General features: G+C 51.5%; 1 protein-coding gene across 22 annotated transcripts in view; it reads left to right on the top strand.

Annotated features, from left to right (window-relative positions):
• Nucleotides 1–23,985, top strand: part of RAPGEF1 (Rap guanine nucleotide exchange factor 1) — a 162,239-nt gene that overhangs the window by 115,320 nt on the left and 22,934 nt on the right. For 8 of the 22 annotated variants that reach the window (XM_063788135.1, XM_024345936.3, XM_063788134.1 and 5 more), the window contains 5 exons: nt 2,492–2,694; nt 5,274–5,432; nt 19,263–19,520; nt 20,383–20,475; nt 22,289–22,377. In XM_063788135.1, coding sequence (XP_063644205.1) covers nt 2,492–2,694; nt 5,274–5,432; nt 19,263–19,520; nt 20,383–20,475; nt 22,289–22,377 — 802 coding nt within the window. The remainder of the gene's footprint in view (nt 1–2,491; nt 2,695–5,273; nt 5,433–19,262; nt 19,521–20,382; nt 20,476–22,288; nt 22,378–23,985) is intronic. The other 14 variants (XM_024345943.3, XM_054659202.2, XM_024345942.3 and 11 more) reach the window with 7 other exon arrangements.

A 23,985-nucleotide genomic window follows, 5' to 3' on the forward strand; every position in this document is an offset into this window, starting at 1 on the left:
ATAGAGGGGAGAAGGAAAGGGAGGGGTAGCCATTGTTTCCTTTCAAACAGTCTCAAGTGGCTGAAAATCCCTATTAATTTAGGCCACCATTTTGAGGCTTTAACCAATTCATCAGTGTCTCCAGCACTGGAGCCTGCAAACCTCTAAAAAAAACTCCTGAGCTACAGCCATGGTGTGCCCTGAGCTAAAGCTTCACATGCCCTATCGAAGGTAGCCCTGACAGCCACCTGCAAGGCAGGCTCTATTACCTCCAATTTCATAGGTAGAGAAACTGGAGCTCAGAAGAACTGAGTATTGCCCAAGATCAACAAGCAAGTGGGGCACAGATCTGGGACTGAGAGCCTGGCCTGAGTTGTACAAGCCTGTTACACCTCCTCCCAAGCCGAGGAGGAAGAGATTCAGCCCTCCTTCCTTGAGATCCCATCCAGTTTACAGTATTGACCCCTGTGCAGGGGGTGGTCTTCTCCGTACCCTGTGAAAGAGCCCCAAACTTAGGCACCCTGAGCCTCATCCTTGTCCCCAGTCTGCTGTTCACTCCCCGAGGGGACCCTCAGGTGACCTTGTGGAAAATGCCTCAAAATTGCTTTGAGGGAAAGAAGGAAAGAATCATCACCCTGGCCGCGTGGCTAACGCTGGCCTGAGTTCATGCACGCTCAGTCCCAATGTCACGACATGTCCTCATCATTTGGGATGCACTGACATCGTGAGGGTCCCCAGCCCCTCTTGCCCGGGGCAGCCCCATGAGTCCCTTGTGCCAGACGAGCCTTGTGATCACTGTCCGGCACCTGAAATCCCCACAGTCCCAGGCCCTGAGCACTGGTGGCTGAACCTTCCCAGCAATGCTGGCTGTGTTAGGAGCAAGGCCTCTAAAATCAGCCTCTGGGCTGCTTTTGAAATGGACTGGGTCCTCCTCATTTCTAGAAGGCTGGGAGCATCACTGCTGTTCTGTGCTTGGCTAGCAGGTGTCTACAAGGACTTCAACATCAAGAGTTCAGAAAGACCTCCTGAAGAGATCACAGTTTTACAGAAAAGTCAGGCAGAGATGGTTGTGTTTAATCTTTTTCTTTTTTCCATAGCTCACTGCAACCTTGAACTCCTGGGTTCAAGGGATCTCCCCACCTCAGCCTCTTGAATAGCTGGGACCATAGGCACATACCACCATTGCTAATTTTTTTCTTTTCTTTTTTCTTTTTAGAGACGGGGGTCTCACTATGTTGCCCAGGCTGGTGTTGAACTAGCCTCAAGTGACCCTCCTCCCTCAGCCTCCCAAAGCACTGGGATTGTAGGCATGAGCCAGTGCGCCTGGTCATATTTAGTCTTTTTAGGGAGCAGTTTGTGGGTGCTTGGGATCACCTTCCTAGGCTTGCCTCTTCCTCTGGAGCCTGGTGACATTGGTTGTGCAGCATTAAAGAGGAAGTGTGGGGCTGGGCTTGGTGGCTCACACCTGTAATCCCAGCACTTTGGGAGGACGAGCCAGGTGGATTACCTGAGTTCAGGAGTTCGAGACCAGCCAGACCAACATGGCAAAACCCCATCTCTACTAAAAATACAAAAATTAGCTGGACACGGTGGTGCATGCCTATAATCCCAGCTACTCAGTAGACTGAGGCAGGAGGATCGCTTGAACCCATGAGGTGGAGGTTGTAGTGAGCTGAGATCACACCACTACACTCCAGCCTGGGCAACAAGAGCGAAACTCTGTCTCAAAAAAAAAAAAGGAAGTGTGAGACAAGCTCAAGGGGCTGTGAGCTGCCCTTTCAGTAGCAGCAGCTGACCTCAGAGGGGAACCATCTCTTCCTGTGCATCTTTTACAACCAAGTTCTGCTCGGTGCTTGTTGGAGCTAGTAAGAAATTCTTACATATTCTTTTAAATAAAGAAGGTGACTTTGAACACTTTCCTTCAGTGACACTCCTGGAGAGAGAGCATTTCCTCTATACCTGGACCCCCAGTGTGGCTCAGGGAAGAAATAAACTCCCTACCTCTGTGACTGTCTTCCTCAGCTCAGTGTCTGGCCTTCCTTGATTTGTTGACTAGTTGGGGTTTGCAGAGAAGCCTCTGGCTTTGTGATTATTTGAAGATACAAAATTTAGCACTGCAGAGCCACCACTTTTTCTTGGCATCTGAATCTCAGCTCCACCTGGCAGCTGCTCGTGGCACTTGCGACATGCCTCGAGGGGAAAGTGCCTGCTCAGGAGGTGGCTGAGACTTGCCATCCCTGCACCCGCCACGTGCCCTCGCTTGAGTCCCCAGTTCACATTAGGGTTCCCCATTGGTGTTGCGCGTCTGCCGGTCTGGACGTGTCTCCTCCGTTAGCGCATCAGACAGAGTGTGATTTCACTGCCCGAAAAGTCCTCCGTGCTCCGTCTGTTCGTCCCTCTCTGAGGTGCTTTCAGTGGAAAGCCCCCTAGCTGCTGTGGGAAGAATGGGGGGAGGGGTTCCCTGATGTGGCCTCCCCCGGCCTCGCTGCAGCTTTCTCCCTCCGTTTCACAGTGCTGGCCTACATGCAGTTGCTGGAGGACTACTCGGAGCCGCAGCCCTCTATGTTCTACCAGACGCCGCAGAACGAGCACATCTACCAGCAGAAGAACAAGCTCCTCATGGAGGTATACGGCTTCAGCGACTCCTTCAGTGGGGCGGACTCCGTGCAGGAGCTGGCCCCGCCGCCCGCCCTACCCCCCAAGCAGCGGCAGCTGGTGAGTGACACCTTCCCTTGTGACTAGAACTTCCGATCCTAGCAGGTCTCTAGGAACCAGAATGACCCTCCTTGGGGGCAGGGTTAACCCTCCTCCCTGCTGTGGCAGGGCCCTGGTTTTGGGCGTGGAAGGCACCATCTCCCACACAGATGCTTTTACTTCCTGCTTAGATGCTCACCAGCAGCCCAGCGCCCACTCCAGCACCTCCCCACCCTGGGGTGCAGGGACCTTTCTTTTCCGCAGCAGCCCCGCGCAGCAGGGACAGGCTTGTACTCAGGGTGTTTGCTCTCTCTGCTGACAGTCTCTTGTATTTTTTTCTTTCTTCTTTGGCTTCAACATAGACCTCCCAGAAAGGAGGGACTCAATCAAAGCACAGGACATGGTCTGTGCACAGCCATCTGTGGACTTGATTGGCATAATGGGCCTAACTGTGTAGAGTGACTTACAACCCAGCCTTGGCCGGGGAGGGCCCAAGGAAAACAAGTGCCATTGAAGTGGAGGATGGCTTTAAACAGAGCCACTCTGTTTCAGACATGGCACCTTCCTCTTCTAGAAAACACTCGTGTGCTAAGGACTCCTGTGCATGTAAGGAAGCACGGGCCAGCACAGAAGGCAAGCTGTTCCACCATGGGCACCCCATGAGGCTCTGGAACTGCCCAGGCACTGGGAGGGTGAGCAGATCGGGGGTACCTGTGGCATCCCTCCAAACTTTCTCCCTTTGCTGCCAGTTAATGACATGGAGGGCCCTAGTCAGGTTTGAAGATCTGAGCTTCTTGTCCAGCCATGCTCCCCAGGAAGAGGAAGCTCCCCAGAAGGGAGCTCCAGGCTTGTTCAGAGCTGCCTGGGCTGCTGCTCTCGTGTGCTGGCCAGTCTGGTGGCTTCTACCAGGAGGCGACTGGTGTGCACTGGGCCATCTTTTATCCATTGCGAGAGGACATGAGGGGCCATCTGATTCTTCTGGGAGGCAGCTGCAGACTGGAGGACAAATGTCCCTGGATTACTCCATATAATCAATCACCTGGGGCTCAGCCCAGTCCCAGGAGTTCCTGAGCCTTCCTATACTCAGTGGGCTCTGGCTAACCAAGCAAGCTGTTTTGTTTCCACTCAAAAACCACACTCAGCCACTTCAGAGGTGGCCATGTCCAGTAGAGGAAAGGCCAAGCTTGGAGTTGGGAGTCCTGAATTCCAGTCCTGCCACTTGTTAGCCGTGTCACACGTGCCATTTTCAGAGTCTCAGATCCTCACCTGCCCTGCCCATCCCACAGACACAATTGAGAATGTGAATCTCAATTGCTCTGAAGATGTTTCAAAAAGGGTCCCACCATGGAAACATAAATGCCTCATTTAGAGACCCCTTGCCTAAAATGTTTGGTTAGAACTGTTGCCGAGAGCCAGGAGTGGTGGTGGCACATGCCTATATTCCCAGCTACTTGGGAGGCTGAGGTGGAGGATCACTTGATCCCAGTTCAAGACCAGCCTGGACAACATAGACCCTGTCTAAAAAAAAAAAAAAAGCCATTGCTGAGCCAGATTTATTGAAAATATTTTTGGCCCATTTGCCATCCTTGGGCATCTTCTCCATACTGTGGAGTCCACAGGCTTCTGAATATTTGGGGAGACACCCCTAGGGAGCACGTGGAATCAGAACCTGTTCTACCACGCCTGCGGGGCAGTGGCGAGCTCAGCCCCCGGAGGCCTGTTAGGAACATCTGTGTTGAACACCTCCCCAGGTAAGCACCAGGGCTCTCATCTGGCTCTACATGGTCCCTGCCACAGCTCCTGGCATCCCCATTATAAGTAAATTGAGGCAGACAGAGCCAGCGAACCTTAATCCAAGTCCACAGCTAGAAACAGAAGACCTGGGACCCACACCCAATCCTAATGACAGCCCAGGCATACCACCTGACAGGTCCTGCCAGCTGCTGGTCACACCCTCTCTCAAATGCAGATGCAGGAAGCGTTATCCACACTTCACAGACAAAAATGGTGCTCATTACACACACCTGTTGGCCCACGTACAGTGTGGTAAGCAATATTTCAAGTGCTTCACACGTATCATCCCATTTCATCCTCCCAACAGCCCTGTACAGGAGACACTAGGGTTATCCCCATTTTACAGATGGAAAACCTGAGGCACGGAGACCTTTAAGTAGTGCCCAAGGCCAAACAGGTGAGAAATGGCAGGGTCCAGACTCAAACCCAGGCAGCCGGAGCCCCATCTGAGTTCTGAAGATGTGTGAATGACACATGGATCCACTCCCCACAGAGGAGCAGCTCCAAGCCCAGAGTCAGCCCAGTTCTGTGTGGCTCCAGCCCCCTCGTCCTCCTTCCACCCAACCTGCTTCCAGTGGACACAATTTTTAGGATCTAGTGTAAGGAAATGAAGGAGGGTGCCCTTTCATGCAGATGGCCTTCGGCAGCTGGTTTTAGTCCCTGAACTGGGCCCAGAAGCCATCCCTCTCCAGAACGTCTGTTAGAGGATGTGGAGAGCAACCTCCACGGCCTTTCCCTGCACGGACCTGACTGTTCTCTGCTTCTCTCCCTCCTTCCCTGCCTTCTCTCTCCTCCCCTCTGTCCAGCAGGCCTCCTGTGCTGCTTCTTCCTTCTCCTCTGTCTCCCACTGTGTCCAGCAAACTAAAGTGGCCTTCACCCCCGAGGACGGCAGTGCCGCTCAGGGCCTCAGTGTGTCCGTCTCTAACTCCTTTCTCAGCCGGCACGGCAGCTTGCCCGTGCCCTCGGTGAGTTGCTCCCTGCTGTTCTTTACTTGGAAACGCGTGAACAGGGCCGTTCCTTGGAAGCGTGTGCCTCAGCCATGTGTTCTGCCGCCCGTCGCGGCCCCTGCCCTTCTGCGGGTCCCTACACCTAGATGGGAAGGCTATGAATGGTTGGTTCTCTGGGGCCTTAAAGACCATGAGGCATCCAGGTGAGGCAGGGGCAGGCATGGGAAATGTGAGTGGCCACCTTGGGAGCATCACCAGTCTGGCATAAACTGACAGAGACATTTTAGCCTTTTTATCCCAATCTCGCTTTGCACCTTCGATCAGCCCTCTGTGTTCCAGGATTAAAAAGGAATATAGCCAGGTGTGGTGTCACTCACCTGTAGTCCCCACTCCTCAGGAGGCTGAGACAGGAGGATCACCTGAACTCCAGAGTTCAAGTCCAGCCTGGGCAACATAGTGAAACCCTGTCTCAAAATAAATAGATAAGATAGATGAGATGGATGAGTAGATGGGTGGTACTATTCCTCACGTAGAAAGCCAGGTCGAGGAGAGCAGGCTTCACTAGCGCAGGATGGTTTGACTCTCAGGGATGTATTAGTTTGCTTTTGCTGCATAACAAACCACCCAAAACTTGGTGGCTTAAAATGATAGTGAGCATTTGTCACTGCTTAGGACACGGGGTAGCAGGATGGGTGTGCTGCTCTGGCCCAGGCTTGGCCAATTTTGGCTGAACTCACTGACATCCCTGGGACCTGAGCTGAGACAATGGGGCTGATTTGGCTGTGACCCATGTAGTCTGTCACCTCCATCAGGCTGGCCTGGGCTTGTTCACATGACAGCTGGCGGGCTTCCAAAAAAAACAAATGGAGGCGTGCAAGGCCCCTTAGGGCCTCAGCTCAGAAGTAGTGTGATGCCTGTTCCATTGCATTTGCTCAGTTAAATTACAAGGCCAGCCCAGATTCAGGGAGCAGGGAAGTTGCTTCTGCCTCTTGATGGTAGTTGCTACTAAGTGATGTTGCATGGGGCATGGGTCCAGGAAGGGAATGGGCTGCAGCCATTTGGGTAAACAGTTTACTGCTGAAGCCTAGGGGCTGACACTGAAGAGGGGAGTCTTTCACTGGCACCTGCGCATGTCCAGGAACCAAAATGGCCACCATTCTCCCTTTCGTCTATTAAAATGAAACTTAGCACAGGGGAAAGAACTCTAGAACAATTTCGAGTCCCACTTGAAAGAAGTTTGGCCTTGGGCAGTGCAATTCTCCCCCCATGGCCCCCCGCCAAAGATGCTTCAGCGTCTTTCCTTTGGGACTGGATTTTACTTGCCTCATATTTTGTAAGTGTGAAAATTAAGTAAAATTATATGAAATGTCTAGGTATGTAGTAAGCTTAGAAAGCTTATTACTGTTCTTGCTCTCATTGTCTTAGTAATAAGAGTTCTGGATTCTAGTCTTGTTCTGTTTCTAACTTTACACATGAGAGTTAACCTGTTTGGCCTTTTTTCCCCCTCTGTAAATGATGAGTTTGGACCGAGTGACTTTTAAAGACTTATCCAAACTCAAGTTCCCAGTTTGGTCTTGTCTGGTTTCCATCTGTGCCCAGGGTGGGCAGTCCAATGCCCAGTGCCTTCGACCAAGATGGTCCTGCCTATCTGAGGACCTTGGAGTGCATTCTCCCAATGGGTACTGAGGCCTCACGCCTTAGAGCCCCCAGCATCCCTACTCATGCTGGGAAGATGCGCTCCCCTCACCCTGCTGTGGCCACACAGAAGCCCCTGGTTTCCTCAGAGGCACCTCTGGCAAGCTCCTTTCACAAATCTTGCGAAACTTGGCCTTTAGACAATCCGAGCTCTTGACTGAGCTAGATTTTTGTTTTTGTTTTCTTTCCCCTTAGAGTTTCCACAATATCCCTTTTGAGCAGTTAGGGTTAGAGGACTATGAATGAACTGGACTGTTCGCTACAAAATTAAATTCGAGGACATTTTAATTAAGTTTGGTTATGAGTACGTCATAGTTTTTATCCCTGGGACATACAAGAGCCTTAAGACATCTTGTGTCTAAAGCACTGCATTCTTAGCAAAAAGCCCACCAAGGAGCCTGAGGGAAGGACCTTATAAGGTCCTTATGTCATTAAAAGGAGAATACCTCAGGAACCATTAGTAATGGCCAGGTTTGGGACATTCAGCACCCAGTATGCCGGAACCTCAGAGAAGGGATTCAGTACAGTGCCAACATGTCCTTCATATATCCTTTGGTTAAATTCTGAGATGAGCCCCAGACATAGGGCTTTGGATTACTATCAGAGCGGCCCTTTATTCCTGACTTTCTTCATTCATTGCTCCTGGGCCTGTGTGGTTTGTCCAGCATGGAACTCTGAAGGAGTGCCCCTTGGAAACACAGCAGTTGACAAATCTGAAGACACCTCACGTGGTTCTTGGCACAGTGGACGATTATTTCCACTAAAAGATTCTAACCATTGAAAACCTCTTGCCAAGGGAATTTGTAGGGCACTAAACCTGTGTGGAACAATTTAAATGGAGGTGGATACTGAGAAGTATTCTCATTCACTCCTTCCCTGATACCAGGGATGGGTTTAATTCAGCAAGCTCAGGACATCAGCTTTTCCAGGCCGGGTTGCAAAAGACATGCAGTTGAGGAGGATGGCCCCGAGCAAAGCAGGGCCACGGGTCAGCAGGCTGAGGAAGACGGGCACGAAGCCTGCGCAGAACCAAAGAACATCTGCACACATATTAATTAATTTTGGGTCTGAGTGCGTCATGGCTTTTGGTTTTTTGTTTTTGTTTTTGAGATGGAGTCTTGCTCTGTTGCCCAGACTGGAGTTCAGTGGCACGATCTCGGCTCACTGCAACCTCCGCCTCCCAGGTTCAAGCGTTCTCCTGCCTCAGCCTCCGGAATAGCTGGGATTACAGCCGCCCTCCACAACGCCCAGCTAATTTTTTGTATTTTTAGTAGAGATGGGGTTTCACCACGTTGGCCAGGCTGGTCTCAAACTCCTGACCTCAGGTGATCTGCCCACCTCGGCCTCCCAAAGTGCTGGGATTACAGGCGTGAGCCACTGCGCCTGGCCACGTCATGGTTTTTATCCCTGGAATATATGGGAGTCTTAAGATACCTTGTATGTAAAATACAAGTTCACACCACATGAAAGCACGTGTGAGGAATGACATGAGAGTTGTAGGCATAGAAACCTTGTGGGTGGCGGAGCAAGGACAGGGTCGTGGGGGCTGGGGGTGGAGCTTGAACTGTGACTTGAAGGGCAGTCGGGATTTTTAGGAGCTAAAGGACAGGGAAAGCAAGTCAAGATGTTCCAAACAGAAGGACCTGCCAGAGGCATGGAGGCCAGGAAGCCCAGCGTCCATTCGGGAAGGTCATCTCAAATGTAAACACTTAGAATAAGGTCATGAGGGGAATGATGACAGCCAGCCCTCCCGTCTCCCCAGAACCTCCACTCCAGGAAAAGCCAGTCCTCCCCATCCGCAGGCTCTGCTGGGCCTGGACTCGACTGTTTGCTGGGCTTCTCTCTCACCAGCACCTCCCACGAGTTGGTCCCAGGGAGTCCCTCCTACCGTCCCCTGCACAGGCTTCAGACTGAGAGATGCAGAATCTCTCAGTAACCATTAGGGCTGCCGGTGCTGCAGGGTTGGCATTGGAAAAAACACCTTCCTCCGGCTGGGTGCAGTGGCTCACGCCTGCAATCCCAGCACTTTGGGAGGCCAAGGTGGGCGGATCACGAGGTCAGGAAATCAAGACCATCCCGGCTAAGACGGTGAAACCCCGGCTCTACTGAAAATACAAAAAAAATTAGCCAGGCATGGTGGCAGGCGCCTGTAGTCCCAGCTACTCGGGAGGCTGAGGAAGGAGAATGGCGTGAACCCAGGAGGCGGAGCTTGCGGTGAGTGGAGATCGCGCCACTGCGCTCCAGCCTGGGCAACAGAGCAAGACTCCGTCTCAAAAAAGAAAAAACACCTTCCTCCATACCGCACACTACTTTCTTGTACGTTCTTTCTTTGCTAACTGAAAGTTATGGGTATTTACTCTCACTAAGAGATCTATTTGGGTGCTAGAAATCTGTTGAAATATTTCTTTACCATCTTGGCTTCCAGAATGAATCTGGATAATTAAAACTGCTAGCAGACCCAAGTTGTGAGTAGAAGTTATATTGAAATGCCTGTAATAACTGTCATCTGTTTAAAAAAAACAAAAAAAACTTCAGGCTAAGAGAGTTAAGTGTGTATCATCTTGAGGACTTTAATTTTTTTAAAAGGGTCTGCAGAGCAGCTGGCATCCCATTCTGGGCAAAACAGTCGTTTTCTGAGATGGGCCCAGGTTTCTGTGCATCAGCACATGTGCTCTCAACAGAAGGCTTGAGCTTCATGCAGATGCTCAGTCCCCATGCCATGGCGTCCCCTCACTGGGAAATGCCAGGCCCAGCCCCTCGGGACCTGTTGCAGGCTCCTTCACTCTGCCCATTCATCTGCCTCTCACTCACTCACTCTTTCTCTCCTTCCCTACCCACAACCTCCTGGCCACAAACCATCCCCAAGGATGAGCCATCACAGAAACCATGGGCACACTGACGGGCCTAAAGGCCAAACAGGAAAGGGGAGAGATAGAGAGAGAAGGAGAGAAGAAGGGAGGAGAGGAGGAGGAAAACGGAATGGCCCATGGGAGGGAAGTGGAAGACAGTCCATGGGGCTCTCGGCACCTGTTGGAAAAAATAAGTTCCTGCCATCCTGACCTTTGTCCTTTGTTCCTCCCTGATGCCATCTTGTCTCATTGGCTTTTTGTCCTGGTCAGAGCTAGATCACATTGAGAGAGAGAGCAGGGAGCATCTGTGGGCAGAACTCGGTAGCCGGGGGTGGGAGAGGGGTTTCTCAAGGCAGCCCCTCCCTGGGGGGGGTGTTGGTGCACACACTGGTCTGACCCTCCCTTTGCACGGTCCGCATGGAGTGCTCCTCTTTGGGGAAAAGGACTGTGCCGCTGTCCCCATGTTGTGAAGCCCCCTTGAGGCCTCTCCCTCCCACTGGTGCATGTTCCTCCTTGGCCTGGCGTAGCTCACGTAGTACATAGGTGCTTCAGGTTATTTCACACCGTTGACTCCTGGACTCTCCTCCATTCTTGGGGGTTTAGCAGCACAATGTAGTCTACAAGTCTATACCCTCAAGGGTGTGGTCTACCAGTCTGTGCCCTTAGGGTTAGCATCTACCAGTCCATACCCTTAGGGGCAGAGTCTACAAGTTCATACCCTTTGAGGCAGAATCTACAAGTCCAAGGTTGAGTCTCCACAGATCTCCAGCTGTTTGAGTGCAGGCTTCTCTCCTCACCAGACCCTGGGCTCCCTGAGGTCAGAAATTAGTCCCCATGCCTGGCACATAGCAGACAGGCAGGCAGTGCCCATTCACTCTTGTCCTGCCCCTCTTGTCCGAATCCCACCTTGTCTTGCTGATACTGCACAGGGCATTAGCCTTGAGCGGGTCCGCTTCTCTCCAGCCCGTGGCCACTCACTTCCTCCCCACCCCCATGTCTCACCTGGATGCACTGCAGCTCCTGACTGGCCTTCCTGCCTCTGCAGTCAGAGGCCCTCCCTGCTTCTCAACCCTGCAGCTAGACTATAGTGTCGCCACATCCCTGCAGAACCAGGGCCAGCTTCCCTGGCTCTTCAGAGGCCCTCACACTGCTTCTCCCCACCTTACCACGAACCTGTCCCCTGCACACCTCCACTGCCTTCCCTTCATCCCTTCCCAACATACGAGTTTCTCCTTCCTGCACAACCCTGTCTTCTCCCCCACCGTGTTTTCTCCTTACTTGCTGTATGAACCTGAGCACACCGCCCTGCCCCAGTGCCCTGGGCCCCGCTTTCCTCTGTGCAGTGGGAGCACAAGGTTGTTACAAGGATGAAAAGCACACATGTAGTACGTGACGCACAACCAGCATTTCATGGAAAGGGAGCTATTAGCATCAGATCTGTTGCCATGTGGGGGAGGCTGCTGCTTTCCTGTGTCATGTTCCGGTTCGTCTTCTCAGGATTGCATGTCCCCTGAGGAGAGGGGATGGGCTGTGAACTGGCAGCTTTGGTGCAGCCTAGCCTCTAGCTCCCATGTAACAGATGCATTGGTCCCAGGCTCTGGCCAAGAATCCATTTTCTTCCTCATTTTCCTTCCCTACTGACCTGAGGCTCTGGCTGCTGTGTCTGGCTCAAGAGTTTCCCAGGTAGTTCCTGTCTGCAGAGCCCTTGAAACACAGTTTGGCTCCTGCAGTGCGTTCCCCCTGTGCTTTTCCACTCTTCCTAAAAGACCCAGTGCTGCTCTGAAGTGTGAAGGCTGGATTAGATCCCACTCAGCTTGACCCGGTCTTGTGGAAGGAGGTACATGGAGACCAGCGCCCCTTCCAGGTCGCTGCGACCCTCGGGATAATGTAGAGCCACCTATAGAGAAAGGCCCAGCTCTGGAGGAGACGGCGTTACCTCCTGAGCCCAGGAGCGAGCCTGCCTTGCCTTACTGTGGGCAGTAGGGAGTATGCCCATCTCAACAGCAGGACTGGTCACAGCCTTGACAGCAGGAACAGAGCTGAGAGTGCCTCGCATTGGGGGCTTTCAAAAGCAACCACTCTGATGCAGCTGTTTCCAACCCCTGGTTGTAGACTTTGAGAATCTTTATTGTTTACAGCCTGGCATTTTGGCTGATCGGTGCCCCTTGACCAGCTTCAGGCACAGTAGTGTCACTGTAGCACCTGGCCGTGGTTGTACTTCTGACTCCATCCATGACAGGCAAACTGTCATGTGGGAGTTCAGTCAGGGTGGTGGGGAAAATTACAGAGGAGAAGTTTTAAGATAAAGTTATAGGAAATAGACACAAACTTTCTTGGAAGGCTGGTACCCAAAGGATCCCCATTCCTTGTAAAGGTCGTGCACTGACACTCATCCTGAGGGCCAGTTCCACGTCCAGTGCCTCTCGCCTTTACTTCCACGTCAGGCTACTGTTTCCCTATCAAGGGCCTTCCTTCCTATTCTGTGATCAAATGGTTCACTGCAGTTCTAGAGATGGAGAAGCCAGGAGAGAGAAGCTGAGCCATTTGTTCCAAGTTAAGCTAGAGCCAGGGTTGGAATCTAGAACCCTATCATGAAAAATACAGCGTTAGGTTAACATTTTTGAACTGCTTAATTGCCAAATAAATTTTGAGATCTCGTAAGGCTGGGTCAAAAGAAAAGTGTGTAGGCTGGACGTTGAGAGGCGTGTATTTCTCCTTCATGTTCTGACATGTTACAAAGTGTAGCTACAGGCTCTAAATAGAGTTCTAAGAATAAGTATAAACTAGAGCCCCTGTCAGGCTGTTGAAATGCAAACTGAGTAAAAATAGTTGTCAGACTTCTAGAACTGAATTTGAATCATTTTTCAGTCTGTACTAAATCTTTCTATAAAGGGTTGATGCTATTCAGATCAACACTTAGTGAATTACAGAGCATCCTAGAATGTATTGGAGGTTTTGCAAGAGTGTAATTTGCCATGAAGCCATTGGCCAAAACGTAGTATTTTCAGTGGAGATATTGTGATTCCAGTTGCAAAAATACGTCACATGAGAAGGAACTTAATAAGGAACTTTTGCATTCACCCATCTTCTCCCAAGCAACGCATTTTTGTTCTTTTACATCCTTTTTTCTTAGGATATTCAGGTGGTTTTTAAAAATAAGCTCCACTAAGGAGTTTATTTGAAAAGGGAGAAGGTATTTTTTGGACCCAACATAATGCTAATGTTGCCTTTCTTTGGTGAGAAGAATGCCATCTTGTCATTCACACAGTGTGACCCACAGGACTGCCTTCTTACCAGGATCAAAGAAAACGGTCAGTGGCAGATCTCAGTTCATGTGCATGTGGCATTGGCCTCAGAACCTACCACTTGGCTTTGGAACTCATCTTTTGACATTATGTAAGGTATAGTTATTGTTTTAAATTAACACAAGGGCATCAAGGAAAAGGAGTTGCCCCTGGGCCTAAGGTAGACCCTACTGTGTAAACCAGTAGTTAATTGGGACCGTAAGGAAAGAGAAGACAAAGCCAGAGGTATCCCTAATAGTTTGCCAAATGGAGTAACAAGGAGTGTTACCAAGCACCTTTCCTGGGGCAGGAGGGTGTCCTGGGAGTGGTCATACCCCATCTCTATAAGAATCAAATCAGATAAGCTTTTCTCCCCAGACAATCATGTGGGTGTCATCAGCAGTGAAAAGCTCAATTTCCTTCCAGAATAGATAAATTAGGGCCCACACTTTGAGGCTCACCGTCCCCTAGTTGAAGGACATATGTGCTCTGAGCCCAGCGCCAGTGCTGAGCTGTGGCTCCCATTGATTCTCCGCTGAGGAAGGAAGCCCAGACCACACTAGAAAAGCAGCTTCCCCTGAATGTGTTTTCTCACAAATGAGGGATAAAAATTTAAGCCCGAAAACCAGCTGTCCAATAGCTTATCTGTTTTGCTAAGTAGCATCCAAAAACTCTGAAGTCATAAGCCTTGCTTGAGCCAAGATTATGCAGTAATGACCAATTTCTGGCAACTTCTCTTCCCAAACACTTCACCATGCCAGTGAATCCATTCATTTACATGACCACATTTCGCTGTAACTGGTGGAGCTGACAATTCTCCAGGGCTTGGAGCTCAAGTCACTGTGGAGCAACCATTCTGATCAAGGTTCCTCAGCCTGTGTCCCTAACCCTCAGCCGCTGATGAGCAGACAGCCTCCTCTGGCACGCACTCTTCCTGATCAGCAGAGGAATTCAGTGGAGTGGCTGTTATATTGAGGACTCAGAATTGTTCCTTTAAAGATCTGCTTTCCTGCTGGGCACGATGGCTCATGCCTATAATCACAGCACTTTGGGAGGCTGAGGTAGGAGGATCACTTGAGACCAGGAGTTCAAGACCAGCCTGAGCAACACAGCAAAACCCTATCTCTACAAAATCCAAAAAATCAGTTGTACCTGGTGACACATGCCTATATTCCCCCCTATTTGAGAGGCTGAGGCAGGAGAATCGGTTGAACCCAGGAGGTTGAGGCTACAGTGAGCCATGACCGCATCACTGCACTCCAACCTGGGTGACAGAGCGAGACCCTGTCTCAAAAAAAGAAAGGAAGAAAAAGATGTTTCCTGCTTTCTTGCTAAGGCAACACAGAGCCCATCCCTAGTCCTCTTTCCATGCCAGGACTATAATAGAGAGAAGGTGTCACCAAAAACTAGTGCCTTTTCTAAGTATTTTACTTGTGAGAAAAAAAACTGGTGCCTGGCCAGCTTCAGGCAGCTTTGCCTTTTAATGAATTGGCCACACGCTCACATATGAGGTCATCAGCCTCCAGCATCGTTTCGACTCCGGGGCCCAGTGGCTTTCAGGGGTGTGTTTCCAAAGGAGTTGGTTACTGATTCCACCTTTTCCCTGCCTGTCCTGCCACACTCTGGCCAGTGCACCCCTCTCTGCATCCTGGCTTATGGATCAAGTCTCAGCTTACTGGGCTTTGCATGCCTGGTGTCACAAAGCACTCAGCTGAGGAACTCTGCAGATTTGGTAAGGCTGTACCCTGCAGAGCTGTGGGATTGCAATGGTTAGGGCCTGTCTCGTCCAGGATACACCTCAGTATTTCAGAAAACACGAACTGATTGTGATATCAGTCATACCCACGCAACATCTTGCCAGCTGTGTTATTAGGCATGTGGTCTCCCCTCCCAGCCTCAGTATTTTCATCAGTAATAAGAACAGTAAGGCACTGTGTGTAGGTTAATTGAGATGATCCGTGCAACATTTCATCTGCCTAGCAGGAAGCATGAGGTAGGAATAGTTGTTCTCGTCCTCATGAGGCAGTCCCTGCTGTGTTTCGACTGGCTATGTGACCAGGGCTGACATTGGGGGCCAGGCACCCCTCTCCTAACTGGCACCCCTAGATCTTGTGCAGAAGTTTGCAAGTCTCAGACAGGCAGCCCTTCCCGTTCTAAAATCCTCAGCCCAAACAGTCTTATTCTGGCTATAAATAAAAGTTCCTGCTGCACAGAGAGCAGCAGCTCGTCAGAAGCAAACCCCGGCACGAGCCAGATCCTAAAATAAACTCCAGGCTGTGATGAGGCGGCGTTTCTGTGGAATGGCCCGCCCTGCCTTTCTCTCTGCCCCTGTGGGTAAGCGTGATCATAAGGGGCTGGAAGTATTGCTCTGGGGAATCGGTAGAGATGGGGGCCTGTTGTAAATGGTGTGACCATGAGCCCTGATGCAGCTCCTGGCATCTGCAGAGCCCAAGGGGCACAGCAAGGGCTTCATGGTGATCAGAAGGTTTTCCCTGTGTCTCCCTGCCCCGTGAAGGTACCTTTCCAGTTTGGCTCTTGTCCCAGCACGACTGCATAGCTTGAATACCAGAACGTGAGCTCACAGCTGCAGAGGCAGAGGCAGAGCAGGCCAGGCCCCTTTGTCCAAGAGAGGCCGACTCTCCTTGCTTTCTCCTTGCTAGCTGCCCCCTCCTTGGCAGCCCACACCCCTGGTCATTTCCCTGAGCCTCCCTCCCCAGTGTCTGGACCTGAACCCATGCAGTGGGTGAAGTTTGTCTCTTACCCATCCACACTCAAAACTGAGACGCTGCTGTGAGTCAGGTAATATTCTAGACACCTTAATACAGTGCCTAGACTATGTATTAGGTGCCTACTAAAATACGTATCAGCAAATATGTATTAGGCCCCTACTGAATGCCCCAGTACTGTTATTTAGGGCAGTTCCTGGATTGTTGGGAGGGCAGGAGAGGACGGCTGCTGCTGGCGGAGAGGTCGTCCGCACCAGCACCATGCAGAGGACTTGCACGCAGCGCTCTGCGTCTCGCGGAACGTCGCAGAAACCTTATGGGGGAGGGGCTATTGTTTTCATCCCCGTTTTAAAGATGAACAGCTTGAGCTGAGGCTCAAGAACTTCAGTCACTTGTACTAGGGCACACAAGCAGAGATGCCATGAGGGGCAACTGGAGACCTTGCAGTCAGCCGCTGCCCTGTGCCGTCTCCCGGAAGAGGCACCACGCTGTGGGAGTCTGCCCCTCACCTTGTTGAATTAAAACCGGCTAAACACACCATGTGATTGGTTAGGAAGACACTTCTCCAACTTGGTACAGTTTGTGATGACACAAAAGCCATTTGTGTATGTGTAAATCAGGTGCTGAGTTATTGCAGGGCACATGGAAGCACAAAGTGACTTTACATGGGGGCGCCGATGAGGCTATTTCAAGACTCCAGAAGGAGTCAGCGCGGAACATGACTCCTTAAACTAGGCAGCAGCAAGGCAAGGTGAGGGGGATCTGTTTAGCAAATCTCGTGGCAGTGTCTGGGCATTGGGAATGAACATCTGGCAGATCTGAGAATTGGGGCTGCAAAAGATTGAGCCACTCCCTGAAACAGTCATGCAAGGGTTCCCTGAAGGCAGCCCCCCCAGCAGCACGCCGTCCCACCCCTCAGCCAGTGCATCCCGCTTGCTGTCTTCTCTGTGGACTTTCCCAGCCAGTAAGGGAGGCTTGCTGTGTGCAGGCATCCTCCAGAGATCGATGGAAAACCCAGAAAGCCAAGCCCTTCACCCCACTGCCATCCCAGGAAGGCCCAGAGCGAGCTCCCAGGCCTGCAGCGCCATCCTGGGTAATTGCTGTGAAATGTTGAAGTGTTGCGTGGAGCCTGCTGTGAGGGTGTAGGTGAGGGCGGCAAGCCAGGGTGTACCAAGCAGGGTGTCTGCCCCCCGAGCTCCTGAAAGAAGGATATGAAGGGAACTTCACTTGTACAGGTACCTGAGTGTTCAGTGCTGGTCACATGTATGACACTTCCACTGATTTATTTGACCATGGCATAGGGTTGGCCTTGAGTTTGTAGGTAAGATGGGAAAGCAGATGTGTAAGTGGTAGTGAGTGCTTAGGGCAGATGTCATGGATCTGGTGTGAGATCACAGGAGTGAGATGAGGGAGGAGCTTGAAACTCTGGTCAGTGCAGCCGGGAAGGGGCCACGGCTGTACACACAGGTGGAAACGAGAGGGTTGCGTTGTCCCTCGAGTTACGGTAGCTCTTTGTACAGGTTAAAGGGTAGCTTTGCCAGACTGCTTAAGGGCCAGGAATGGTGGCTGATCCCTGTAATCCCAGCACTTTGGGCGACTGAGGCGGGCAGATCGTTTGAGCTCAGGAGTTCAAGACCAGCCTGGGCAACATAGAAAGACCCCGTTTCTACAAAAAAATCAAAAAGTGAGCCGGGTGTGGTGACATGCACCTGTGGTCCCAGCTACTCAGGAACCCGAGGTGGGAGGATTGTTTAAGCCCAGAAGGTCGAGGCTGCAGTGAGCCTGGGTGACAGAGTGAGACCCTGTCTCAAAAGAGAAAACAAAAAACTACTTAAGGATGAGTGGCTTTGACCTCGTGTTAGTTTAAAACTTCATTTTTCTTCCTCTTCTTCCTCTTTTCCATGGGTTCTGAAAATCCCCAGCCACAGCAAACACAGAGAATGTTTGAGCGAGTGGCACGCACATTTGCACTGGGCTTGACTTTCCTCACGTCCCCGCCTCTGTAGTGGGCCAGTGAGCCCGGCAAGGTCTTTGTTTTGTTTAATTTTGTGACTCATTCATTCACCCATATCTGCAAGGACTTTGGACGTGGCCACCCCCACAGTGCTCTCCCAGCTCCCCATGATGGTAGCAGCATGATGGCGGGCCTTTGTAGGACACGGTGACATCACATCATTAGGTTCTCTCCACGTGGTGGCTGCTGACCAGGTCCTGGAACACCTCTGTCCCTCCTTCAGCAGCAGAGCCCCAGCCAGGGGTGCTCACTGGACCCCAGAAGCCATGGGATTTGCTGTCACTTCTCAACACACTGTCTTTCCTCTCTGATGAGCATCTGGGGGAGTATAGCCTTGTGGCTACAAGGTGGCATCAAAGCTGTTGTAAGATCACATTTGTTTTTATTTGAGACAGGACCTTGCTTTGTCACCCAGCCTGGAGTACAGTGACTTGATCTTGCCTCACTGCAACCTCTGCCTTCTGGGCTCAAGTGATCCTCCCATCTCAGCCTCCAGAGCAGCTAAAACTACAGGCACTCACCACCACCCCCAGCTCATTTTTGTATTTTTTGTAGAGATGGGGTTTTGCCATGTTGCCCAGGCTGGCCTCAAACTCCTGGGCTCAAGCAATCCACCTGCCTTGGCCTCCCAAAGTGCTGAGACTGCAGGTGTGAGCCACCATGCCCAGCCTACTTCATTTGTTTTAAAAAAAAAAAAAAGAAAGAAAGAAAGAAAAAAATGGGGTAGGAAGAGAAATGGACTCAGACATCGTTAGCATTTCCATAGTGCAGCTTGCCAGCCACGCTTAAGGTTTGTGCCGCTCCTTTCCAAAAGCATTCAAGGTGGATTTCAATGTTTAAAAGTTGCAGTGTTTGACTCTTAAGGAATAAAACCTAGAGATTCATCCAGAAATTCAAAATGAGTAATTACAGTGACATTGAATTTGGCCACGAAGTTCCTGAGCAGGCAAGACAGCGATGGGCCACGCGGGTTTTATTTTCTGTCCCAGCGGAGCATGTGGCCACTTGAGCCGTTCTCTGTGTCATGCTGTTTAGATAGCCCTGAGGACAGCGCTGTTCACTCTCCAGTCTCAGGGCCCTTCTCAAGGGAGGAGGTGCTGGGTGTGGGTATCACAGTGGCCCGAGGACTGGGGGTTGCTTGGCGTGATTGGTGGCCCATTAGACTAAGTTACTGTGAACGTCCTGTCACTGCTCAGCTACTGCCAATCTAATTACTTTTTCTCTTTTCTGTTTTCTTCTCGTATTCTCGTGTTTGTTTGTTCTCCACCTGGATTCTGTAGTATAAGTCTGTGTTTAGGTCCTACTCCCAGGATTTCGTGCCTCACCACCAAGCTTCCGTTCCGCCTTTCCTTCCGCCTACCTCCTCTTCCTCTCCACATTTCCCACCTGCCCACCAGTCTCAGAGCTCTGACTTAGCCGTGCCAACCATGGCCGGTCCACCTCCCAGCACCGTGGACGGGCCTCTCTCGGCTTCTCAGGAGAGCAGCTTTCATGGGAATACTGTCTGCCTTCCTTCCGAAACCTCTTTCACTGACTCGGTGAGAACTCAGTGCACACACACACACACCCCTGCACATGGGGCTGCACGTTTTTTAAAAAGCGGTTTCACTGTTCCTGAAAGACACTGCCTCCCCTTTACTAGCAGTCGGGGGCTGCCAGCGCACACCTGCTGGCAGCATGGCTGAGCTGACAGCTACTGAGGGTCACAAGGTGCAATGGGAGCCCATGTGTTTCCAGAACAGAACTGACTCTTCTATACAAAGTTCTATCAAACTAGGAATCTGATTTTCCACAAATGGATTAGTGGCCATTTAGAGAGGAACTTATCAGACGCATAAGATACAAAATGCTCCTAGCTTTCCATTTACTTGTCTGTTTTTAGGGAAAGGTACAAAGCCCTTTGCAAGTGTGGAGGTGACAGATTCAGGACAAGTATCTGTTCGGTTGCATGTGGTGCCGATGACAGAAGCCTGGTCTCTAGCCTGTTAAAGTACCTGTAGCGCTTCGTCCAACTCAGAGAAATGCTGCCTTGCGGATTGGAGCAGACAAGTACATGGGGCAGAGGAAGTGCAGGCAGCGGACCCCACTCCCCAGTATGTGGGATTGTCTTGATGTGTTGCTTCTCTCCCTCCATAATCGTTTCCCGCCACACTGGGGACCCCTGCTGTCTCCACTACAGTGGGGCCATCTCTCCAGGATGATTTAGCCCCAGACACCATTGGAGAAGCAGCAGCAGGAGACTTGGATCCCCTCTAGCACAGAGGCAAGAGGTGGCAAAAGCAGCTTTGCTCTCTGCACCTGGGAAGACCAGAGTGCAGGCCGTGGCATCCCCTGGCCAGCTGTGAGGGCCGGCTGGAGGGCCTGGCCCATGTGTCTTTCCTCTCGTCCTGTCTCCCCCAGAGTGAAAACGCCAGTGAGGAAGCTGGTGAGGGTGAATATGTCAATCTGTATTCCTCTGGCCAGAGCAGCGAGGAGCTGGCTCCCTCTCGAGGAGTAAGTAACCTCGGGCGGCCTCCTGCATGTGGCCTGGCCTGGCGGGGCTTGGGCCCTGCCCTCCTGAGGCCGCTTCCCCCGCACCTGCTTCTGTTGGGCTGAGCCCCCTCCTAGTCACCAGTGGACTGGGCTCCTGCAGGCTGCTGGGAGCCAGCTCGGCCCTTTGGAGAGGACGTGCCTTCCAGGTGGAGGTCTGCCCTTTGCTCCTGCTTCAGTGCGTGTGGCACTCCTCAGAGCCTGGCCAGACGGGTCTTCTAGAAATCTCTGGGACCAGCATGGCACGGGCCCCGGCTGTGCATCTAGTGCTCTCTGTGGGGTTCCTTCCTCCCTCATCTTCTGGTGTTGGCTTCATCTTCTGTCCCTCATGCAGAGGGAGGGACTCTTCTCCCCATAGGGCCTTTCAGACCTTCATCTCCCTCCCCAGCATGTCCCATTGCTCCAACACTAACTGCTTCTGAGGAAGCAGGTGAGTCTGGCCCATAGCCCCTGCCGTGACTATGCACACCCCCCATCCTGAGGGAGCCACAAGGTACCCGACGTCAGCACCCTCGTGACGCTGCTGCCCCAGCTCCCGACCATCGCGATACAGCAGTTCTATTGAGCAATCCACTTTCCACATTTTGCTTCAGCCAAACATGAGCAAGTTCAAAAGCTTCAGAAATTGCTCCCCCCATGAGCCCAGGTGGGACAAGTTCCTTGAAGGGAGGCCCATGAGGGCTGGAAGACTCCCAGTGATCCACCCCAGGGTGGGGCCCCACCCGTGAAGAGCTTGGTCACACCCGTTCAGGTGGTTCTCTCAGCAGGGTCCCCACAGGGGTTCAGAGGCCCACCCAGAGCCAGCCCTGTTTCAGACATTAGCAGGTTGTAGAACATTGAAGAGTGTTCACTCCAGTGGGATTTGACCCAGTCCATGGGAGCTGTCTCCTCTGCTGACATGTGCATCTGGCACCCCCCGGCTCAGCCTCCCCATGGTGAAGTCCACGTGCAGGGAGAGGCCAGCTTCGCATGGCTCTCTCCCTCCACTGTGACACTTCCAGGGCTCACTGGCTCCTTGCCTTGAAGCACTCTTTCTGTATTTGTCCTGCCCCAGTTCTCCATCAGGCTCAGCAGCAGACCAGGGATGTTGGCGGGCCATGTTGTCACTGAGTAGGGCCAGCCCAGGGACCCAGGAGGAAGCAAGTCTGCCGGAGGAAGAGGGGACTGGCACCCCAGGGCCTGAGAGCTGGCCCTTTGGGGACTGAACCCGGTTGAGCACTGCAGCCCTGAGGACTTCTTTAAATCAGCAGAGTTTGGTTCACGACAGCAGGGCCCAGTGGTTAAGGGCACAGGCTTTGCAGGTAGATAGCCCTGGGTTCAAATCCAAGCTCTGCTGTTTATGAGCTGTGTGGTCTTGAGCAGGGTCCTTGACTTCTGGCCTCTGTTTCTATGCATGGAGTGGGGACGATGGTGTTAGCTCACTGACGAAGTCAAATGAGGACAAGTGGGCACAGCCTAGAGCCCAGTGCCTGGCTGTGCTCGGGGGGAGTGGCTATGACAGTCTTCTTTGAGGAGGTGGTTGAGGTGGCTTTGCCTAGGTTGGCAGCTTACAGATGATACAAGTAGTGGCACCTTTCACTTTCTCCAAAGGCCACATGCTAGTCTTGAGGGCTTGTGTTTCCTGTGATTAACGGCATTCATCTTTAATTTGTTCACATCTGAGATTGCTCCATAGGAACTTGCACTCCACAGCCACTTGTAGGCAGGATTGCTGGGAAGACAGAGCAGCCCCGCAGAGGGCCCCTGTCCAGAACTCAGCACCCACTCCTCTTTCCAGGAGCCACCGGCTGGGAAAGACGGACATCCCAGAGATCCCTCAGCGGTCAGCGGCGTCCCTGGGAAGGACAGCAGAGACGGCAGTGAGAGGTAGGAAGTGGACCCAGAGGAGCTGGGTCCCCCGAGAGCAGTGTGCCCACTCATGAGGCCTGCCTGAGCGGCCTCTCCCAGCTGGCCCCTAGGCCTGAGGGTATTTCAAGTTGAAACTCTTCCTTCTTTCCTTATTTCTTTTCTTTGTTTTTTAGAGACAGGGTATTGATCTGTTACCCAGACTGGAGTGCAGTGGCACAATTGCAGCTCACTATAACCTTGAACTCCCAGGCTCAAGCGATCCTCCCACCTCAGCCTCCCAGATAGCTGGGACTACAGGCATGCAGTACCACGCCCAGCTGATTGTTTTAGTTTTTTGTAGAGACGAGGTCTCGCTATGTTGCCTAGGATGGTCACCAACTCCTAGCTTCAAGCGATCCTCCCACATCAGCCTCCCAAAGTGCTGGGCTTACAGGCATGAGCCACTGTACCTGGCCCTCTTCCTTTTTTTCTGATTCTCAAATAATACAAGCTCAGGATAGAAACTGTTGAAAAGCATAGAAAACTGCAAGAAAGCAAGAAAAATCACTAATAACCCCACCCTGCAAAGGCCTTCACATGTAGTTTGCCATTACTTCTTGATTGTTTGCACCTATATTATCTACCTTACAAATTACCCACGATAGCCTTGTCCTTTCTTTTTCAAATCCCAGGCCAACCTCCCTTGGTCTTGGCCTCTTTCAAGTTGGTAGGGAGTGTAAAAGACACCCCCTCCACTTACAAACTTGTTATCAGGGACATTTCTAGACATATGTGTGCATGTGATGTTGCTAACAAGATTGTCTTTTATATCTTAATTTTTTGCAGCCAAGATCAGGAGCTGTTCATTGCATTTAGTCGTTACAGCTCTTTAATGTTTGATAACTTTTTTTTTTTTTTTTTTTTTTGAGACGGAGTCTCACTCTGTCGCCCAGGCTAGAGTGCAGTGGCGCGATCTCGGCTCACTGCAACTTCCGCCTCCCGGGCTCAAGCGATTCTCCCGCCTCAGCCTCCCAAGTAGCTGGGACTACAGGCATGTGCCACCATGCCCGGCTAAGTTTTTATTTATTTATTTATTTTGTATTTTTAGTAGAGACGGGGTTTCACCATGTTAGCCAGGATGGTCTCAATCTCCTGACCTCATGATCCACCTGCCCCAGCCTCCCAAAGTGCTGGGATTACAGGCGTGAGCCACAATGCCTGGCCACATTTTTCAATATTAGCATAAACCAAACCTGACCAAGTGTAGAAATACGTAGTAAATTTCCCCAGTATGCACCTGTGAAATATGATGTGTAGGATCTGCAAATGGGCACTCCCACCTGCAACTTCACATTGACTTCCCCTTCTCTATGAAATGTTCCACGTGTTCAAGCTTTTCCTCCCTCCTTAGGTCAAGCTTTAGCCACCTCTGGGGTCTTTGGTGACCTTAGAGCAAGGGAGTGCCCACTTGTCATTATCAGGGCTCAGCATGAATGGTTGAAGAGGCAGTTAATAAAAATAGCAAAAGAAAGAAAAAGAAATGAGAAGGCATTGCATAGGGACCTGTTGAAGAGGGCCACCTGCCCAGCCTGCCTCCTGGCCACTCTTGTGCTCTCTGACTTGTCTCTCTGACTTGTCTGCCCAGAC

The sequence above is a fragment of the Pan troglodytes genome, chromosome 11, assembly GCF_028858775.2.
Source record: "Pan troglodytes isolate AG18354 chromosome 11, NHGRI_mPanTro3-v2.0_pri, whole genome shotgun sequence".
NCBI lineage: Eukaryota > Metazoa > Chordata > Mammalia > Primates > Hominidae > Pan > Pan troglodytes.